Below are 8,107 nucleotides of genomic sequence, written 5' to 3'. Positions count from 1 at the left end.
AGAGGGAGAGGCATTGATTGGACTGTCGGGCTTTGGAGGGAGGGTAGGGGAGGGTGGGGGTAAAGGGGAAAGAGCAACCAAAGGACTTACATGCAGGCATTAGAGGGTAACGTGGGGACAAGGACACATATGTAATTTCTTAATCAATAAAAATATATTTAAAAATTAAAAAAAAAAAAAAGAAAAGAAAAAAGAAAAAGAAAAAGGGTAACGGGAGGGGGCTAGTCAGGATTAAAAATGTTGAAAATGCCAGATATAATGCAGTGTTTGAACCTTGATTGGATTATGGTTTGAAGGAAAAGTCTCTAAAAATATTCTTGGGACAATTGTGGAAATTTAAATATGGCCTAGATATTATCTAATAGTAAGTAATACTATGATATTGTGGTTATGTAGGAGAACGTGTTATGAGAATTCTGAATCACTTAGAAGAATATTTGTATCTTATTCTCATTTAAAACTGGTTATTTTTCATCAAAATTAAAAACTTCTGCCCATCAGAATGGGAGAAAATATTAGCAGTACATATACCTGACAAAGGCCTTGTATTCAGAATATTTTTTTTAACTCTTGTGAATCAATAATAAACACAGACAACCCAATAAAAAGTAGGCAAAAGATTTGGACACTTAACAGATAAGGTATACAAAATGGCCCTTAAGCATATAAAAAAGTTTAGAACTGATTAACCATAAAAGAAATTTTGTTTTAATGCAAACTAAAATAACAATTTACACCTTCTAGAATGACTAAACTTAAAAAAATTACCAAGTGTTGGTTAGAATGTGGAACAATTGGGACTCATGCGTTCCCGATGGTGGTATAGGCTAGAACAGCAATTTGGCAGTTCTTACAAAGGTAAACATTCAGTTAGCTTAGCGAGTAATTCAACTCCTATATCTTTACCTAAGAAAAATGACAACATAATTTCTCAAAAAGACATACAGGGATTTTTATAGCAGCTTTAATTCATAATAGGGAAAAAAATTGGAAGCAACCCATATGTCAGTAAACAAGAGTTCACACAATGGAGTACTCCTCAACAATTTAACCCATTGGATGTCATAAGCGTCTGTAGACGCAAGCGACAGATCTTTCCCACAAGCCTCTTAAAAAAAAAATGTTTTCCCTAAGTGGCAGCCCTGACCAACTTTAAAATCATTTTTCATGAGAATTTTTAGCTGATAATATTCAAGAACACCCTAATTGTGAGTAGTATATTTACTTTTATAATATTCATTACAAATTGATTTTTTTAATTAAATTCAAAATATCGTGGCATGTGGGGATGGTTTCCATTTTGGGCGTGTGGTAGTTAACTGGTTTTAAAAAATGAATAGATGTACATGTCTGAATGTCAGCAACATGTATAAACATGGGAAAAATTATGTTGAATGAAAAGCCCAACTCAAAGGAGACATGGTATGTGATTGCCTTTATATTACCTTTAAGACTAGGTAAAACCAATCCATTGGTGATAGCAGAAAAGTAGTTGCCTTTGGCAGAAGGGTGGGGTTCACTAGAAGAAAACTTTGTGGGGCGGTAGAGATGGTCTTTATCTTAATTGAGATGATCGCAAAGGCATACATTTGTCAAACCTCATCCATTGTACACTTAAGATCTGTGCACTTCCATATACATTTCGCCTCAATGGAACTTGAGAGGGGTGGTAAAGACAAACCTGGGAGAGTTTGCCACATACTGGCCCTCAGTTACGGGAGTCCTATAATACTTCAGGTAGAAGGAAAGTAGTCAGATATGGGAGATCTAAGAAGCATAGAACTAAAATATTTGACGACAGTTGCACATAAACAAGAGAAGAGGCTCCCTGGTATTAACATGTTCTAAGGTCCTAGTTTTGCAGAGCATAGTAATGATTCTGACTACCTTAGACTTGAACCAGCTAAATATGCATGCTAGGGAATAAGATAAAGAATGAAATGGACTGCATATCTCCCAAACTAGTAGGGAGGCAAACGGAACACTAATCCAAAAGAAGAAAGAGTGGAAAGGAAATAGAGAAATATTGGGAAAATGCAAAGCAAAATGTAAGTTGTTAGAAATAAATCTTAATATATCAGTAACTGCAACAAATCAAGTTAAAAGTATATAAAACTAAAATAGTATATTTTTAGGAATTCAGGTATTACAGAACTGTAAGGAAAAGCAGGGGGAAGATACACACGTATCAACAGTTACTATCCCTGACAAGGACTTTTAAGGAAGGTTGAGAAAAGGCTACTAAAGGTAATGGTGCTATTTCTCAAACTGGGTGATGACTGTAAGTAAAGAAGTAGATGATCATTCATTCCACCTGTGTGTGCATTTACCCATTAAAAATATAAAATATAATGTCTGAAATATGTTCTCAAATATGGTTTAAATTCTTCCTCAACGTTCTGCCTCTTTTAAAATTTCGGGTGTTTAACTTAAAATCATAAGTTGTCATCTACATAAAGTGTCCAAAGTACACAGACCAATTGTGGTGCATTTTTAGCACATGACTTAAAGTCGGGCTTTTGTAAATGGGCTACTGACTGGCATTAATAGAGGTCTTTTCTCTGTTTGAATTGCAAAATTATTTACTAGTATACTGTTAAAAATTATTTTGTTCACATTCTCAAAAATACAACTCTATAATAAACATACAGAGTTCATAAATAATATTAAAACTTAATTAAGCCCTGGCCAATTTGTCTCGTTGAGCATTGTCCCATGCACCACAAGGTTAAGGATTTGATGCCCAGTTAGGTCACATGCCCAGGCTGTGGTTCAATTCCCAGTCAGGCATCTACAGGAGGCAACCGATTGGTGTATCTCTCTCATATCAATGTCTCTCTATCTCTCTCTCCCTCTCTCTCCCACCCCTCCCTTCTTCCTCTCTAAAATCAAAACACAACAATAACAAATAATTGAGTTGCAGATTGTTTGGTTTATAACAGCCGTGGGCAAACTACGGCCCGCGGGCCGGATCCGGCCCATTTGAAATGAATAAAATTTAAAAAAAAAAAAAAAAGACCGTACCCTTTTATGTAATGATGTTTACTTTGAATTTATATCAGTTCACACAAACACTCCATCCATGCTTTTCTTCCGGCCCTCCGGTCCAGTTTAAGAACCCATTGTGGCCCTCGAGTCAAAAAGTTTGCCCACCCCTGGTTTATAACCTAAAGGGGCCCTGAATGACTGACCTACCATTTGTCTCTGTGGGTGGCGGAAAGTAAGAGACTTCTTTTTTCTGGTTGATGTGAGTTTTTGGTTTTTTTAAAATATATTTTATTGATTTTTTACAGAGAAGAAGGGAAGAGGGTTAGAGAGGTATAAACATCAATGAGAGAGAAACATTGATCAGCTGTCTCCTGCACACTCCCTACTGGGTATGTGCCTGCAACCAAGGTACATGCCCTTGACTGGAATCGAACCTGGGACCCTTGAGTCCACAGGCCCATGCTCCATCCACTGAGCCAAACCGGTTAGGGCTGATGTGAGTTTTTGTTTTCTAATTGTAAAAGAGAGAGTGACAGTGGTTACCTTAGTTAACTTTGTTAGTGGATTCTTTATTGAGACAGTACAGTATAATTGAAAGAGACCAACTGGAAATTAAGGACATTTAGATAAATCACTTAAAATTTCCCAGCCACTTTTTGTCGTCTGTGGTGAGAGGATTAGATTAAGGCACTGAAAATGTGAATGATTCATGAAAAAGCTGAGTAGCAGCAGAGGGCTAACGCAGACTCCAGTCACACTGCTGAGCTCTGGGGACTTGAGGAAACAAATAACCCATAAGGATCTATGATCCATTAGGGATACTGAAGTTTTTAAATTTTTATTGATTGATGTGAGGGAGAGAGAGAGCACATGCCTTTAATTTGTTGTTCCACTTATTTATGTACTCATTGGTTTATTCTTGTATGGGCCCTCACCAGGGATCGAACCCACAACCTTGGTGTATCAGAATGACACTCTAACCAACTGAGCTACCCAGCCAGGGCATTACTTTATATATATATTTTATTGATTTCAGAGAGGAAGGGAGAGGGAGAGAGAGAGAGAAACATCAATGATAAGAGAGACTCATTGATTGGCTGCCTCCTGCACACCCCCTACTGGGGATCGAGCCCGCAACCTTGGCATATGCCCTTGACCGGAATCGAACCTGGGACCTCTCAGTCCGCAGGCCGACGCTCTATCCACTGAGCCAAACCGGATAGGGCAGGGGCATTACTTTTTAATATCATCTTTTAATTTGTAGAACTTTATTTCTAAATCTAACCCTAAATTTGTCTGGTAATATCATTGGCTAGCTTATGAGGTAGAAAAGGTAATGGAAGGCTAGTACATTTTCCCTGGCTCTTTCTAAACAATAACTTTGTCTTGTGATTTTAAAAGCCTCAGAAATGGAGTATATTTTTAAAAGCCACGTTATGTGAGAGATGTCTCCTATTTTAATTTTTAGGTTCCCACTTTCCTGTTGGAGTGGTGTCTCCAAGAACAAAGTCACCAACTCCCGAATCTTCGACAATAGCCTCATATGTAACCTTAAGGAAAACTAAGAAGATGGTGGATTCAAGAACGGTATTTGGCTAGAAATTAATTTCTAGAAGGAGTCTGACATTTCTAAGAATTTCCTTGAGGAGAGGGATAGATGTGTCCTGTGTTCACCCAAGTTAATGGGTTTCCAAGCTAGCCTGAGTGTGCAGGGCTTTTCAACTGGGGTGGGTTTGGAGTTTGCCAGTCCTCTGGCTACTCTGAGAAATGCGAATTGGGATTGGGAAATAAATCCTGTTTCACACTTTCATCTGAGATCATTTAATTCAACCTGTCTGATCTTGGAAGATTCTCAGGGTATATACCTCCCTTTCACCAAGTAGTCTTAGAAATTTGAGCTGCAATAGAACTTTTACTTTGCATCTTTGCAAAGTCTCTACTTACTTGGTATGAGATCATTTTAAGCTATAAGAAAAGACTAAATGGTACGACAAAGGAAAAGGTCTATGGTTATCTTTGAAAGATATTAAAGTATATGCCAAAAAATCTAACAACTCTATGTATAAGAACTATATTTTCAATTAATACAAAATTATAAAGACCTATATAGAAATAATTAATGTAGAATAAAAATAATGAATAGCTATGTGTCAATATTTACATGACTGATCATGATTGTATAATACTATTGCTTATTCATAGAGTTAGGCATTTTTTGCAGATTGGAGGGTGTTTTCTATGGGAATTGTGATGCTGAAGTAAACAAAAAAAGGATGTTGAGATCAAGCAGAAGACATTAATGGATTTATATTGTTCTCTTTTTTTATAACTCTCTTAGATACTAGAAGAAAAGATTCTGCATAACTAAATACTAGGGGGGAAAGTATAGAAAACTATAGTTCTATAATGTTGGTACAAGGGAGATCTTTATAAGCAATACCTGCTTATAAATACCTGCAATATAACAGACAAGTTCCGTAATAGATGAGGAATAAATATAAATTATTTCTTTTTAAGAGTTTTTATAGAAAATGTGAAATAATAGTTCACAAATAAATGAAAATTGCTCAGCCTCAGTAATAATTTTTTAAAATGCTAACTGAGCTGCCGCAATGAGTTACTCATTCCCAGTTGTCATATTGGAGAAAAGACCTAAAAATTAATATCCAACATTTAAAAAGAAGAAAGTAGACTTGTGCAATCACTTGATAAAGTAAGTTGCGGTGTGATAACATTTTTATTTAAACATAGAAAAACCAGGCAGAATACACATTTGTGATTGCTGAAAATGAAAGGTGCACTAAAATAGCCAACTTCCCAATCAGTATCTAGAATTAACTTTTTTTTTAAAGCAAATATGTTTTATTTTACAAATAAATGAGAATCACTTATTTCTGCCCACTAGTCCTTTTCATTTTCCTTTTAGTTTCAACTTTAAGATATTTATTCTGTACAGTAGGGGATAGTTCTAGAGTTACAGCTCCTGCCTGCAAACAGGAAGGAATCTTAGCCATTGGCCTGCTGTAGTGCTTGGTCACAGGAATACTTACCTCTGTCTTGGGTTCTCCCAAAATCTCCTCCAATGTCTTCATTGGTTTCCACCAGTTCGGACCAGAAGATCCAAAGGAACCTATGAATTCCATAGCTTCTAGAATATGTTTAATCTTTAAAAGTTCTATCATAAAATAAGCTAAAATTTGCTTATGATTAATTATTGAAGAATTTATTTTGGATCTTGTACCAATATCTTTTTATATCCTTAGTAAGAAAGTGAAAAGTAAGAATTGGTTGTTTAATGGGACTAATATTTTTAAACCCTTTAGTAAACCATAAAAATTAGTCATATATATGTAATGCTTTCAAATATAACCATCTAATTTATAGAAAATAAATAATTCCATAGTTTTATTCTTGATCATAAACTAAGGATGTTTTCTCTAGTAGTCTTTCATGTTACAGTTTCATTAAAATAAGTCACTGATATTTAGAAACTGTGCCCCCTATTTTCTCCTGTTCAAATTTTATATAATTTCCTGTTGCATGGGGTAGAATCATTCCAGAGCTGCCATACCCGTTTGTATTTGGGGAGGTTGCGGGGAAGAGAGAGAGAGAGAGAGAGAAATACCGTTACTATTTTCTTTTCTCTTTCTCCTCTCTTTCCATCATAGACTATGCATTACCAATTACCTATTGAGGTTAAAATAATTTGCCTTTCTGTTGTTATATAAGTGACATTCAAAATCTCCACTTCTGATTTTTGAAGACAAAAGAAATGCATTTCAGAACCTATTTTATTTCAACATACTTTTCAGATGTCACTGTAATTATGTGTTCATATGTTTATCCTTTAATTTAAAGGAAAGACCAAGGAGTGCAGTGGAGCAGCTGTGTTTGGCTGAAAGTACTCGACCTAGGATGACTGTGGAAGAACAAATGGAAAGAATAAGGAGGCATCAACAAGCATGCTTAAGGGAAAAGAAAAAGGCATTACATGTTATTGGTGCTTTAGACCAGTCGCCCTTACAGAGTCCTTCAAACTTACGGGATAATCCATTCAGGGTTACCCAGGTATATCAGCTGCTTTTAATCATTGTGTGAAAAACTAATATCACTTGAATCTTAGAATCATAGTTACATGTTTTATGGGTTTTCACATGTCTGCCATATGGGTAGTTATTTTATATTCTTTAACTGGTATACTGATAAGCTAAGACAGCTTAGTATAATGGAAATTCCCTTTGTTCAAAAACCAAAGCTAAGTAGCTTGTTGGGTGCGTTGGCACCAGCCATGGACTTAATCTCCTCTGCTGTAAATCAGGTAATGATTCGACCTGTCCCCTCTCCCTCACAGAGATACTAAGAAGATAAAAGTGCTTTCAGCAAATGTGAAATGCCATGCAGGTTACCAAGTTAGTCCCCAATTCCCCTCCCAATAAAATGTGTATTGCTCTGTGGCCTAATTTCACATGACCTAAATTGGAGCCGGAGAGAGCATCTAAGTTAAAGCTCTGCTGTTCATCTCATTTCAGCTTCAGCATTGTAAACTGACAACCTTTCGTTCCTTATTATTTGTGTGTGTGTTACCCCGATTCATAAATCAGAGCCTAGTAGCTTCAGTTTGATCTATCCCTGTTAGCAGACATGGATCAGCTGAAAGTGCTTCCCTGTCTTCCTAGAAGTCTCCTTTTCATCGAACCCAGAGCAGGCATCACTAATGGAGAGCCAGCGATTAGCAGTGTAATAACTGCATTCTACAAATTACAAAATGGGTGGTGTTAAAAATAAGAGAGATGAGGATGAAAAAGTGTGGAATACTGCCTTTTGTTAGTATGCCATATATAATACCTAAATAATTAATATGTAGATATATATTAAATATATCTTGTTCCTCTTGATTTTCATAAAGAAAGCTTTTGAGAGAAGATCTGGCTTTCTTTCAGAATTAGCAGGTGCCATCTAAATGGTGCATAGTGTGACTCTAAGACTGCTCTGTGTCTTTTGGACAGACTCGAAGGAAGGATGATAACAGTAAGGACCAGGATGCTGTCATTAGAGAAAATGATGTAAAGCCAAACCATGAAACTCCTGCAGCAGAAATTGTTCGACTAAAAGAGGCTGA

General features: G+C 36.2%; 1 protein-coding gene across 1 annotated transcript in view; it reads left to right on the top strand.

Annotated features, from left to right (window-relative positions):
* Positions 1-8,107, top strand: part of PLEKHA5 (pleckstrin homology domain containing A5) — a 214,240-nt gene that overhangs the window by 198,629 nt on the left and 7,504 nt on the right. The window contains 3 exon segments of the mRNA XM_006773158.2: positions 4,457-4,575; positions 6,847-7,056; positions 7,995-8,107. The exon segment at positions 7,995-8,107 is cut by the window's right edge and continues 1 nt beyond it. Coding sequence (XP_006773221.1) covers positions 4,457-4,575; positions 6,847-7,056; positions 7,995-8,107 — 442 coding nt within the window.

The sequence above is a fragment of the Myotis davidii genome, unplaced genomic scaffold (genome assembly GCF_000327345.1).
Source record: "Myotis davidii unplaced genomic scaffold, ASM32734v1 scaffold346, whole genome shotgun sequence".
In the NCBI taxonomy this organism is placed as follows: Eukaryota; Metazoa; Chordata; class Mammalia; order Chiroptera; family Vespertilionidae; genus Myotis; species Myotis davidii.
This window is presented reverse-complemented; position numbering and strand designations above follow the sequence as displayed.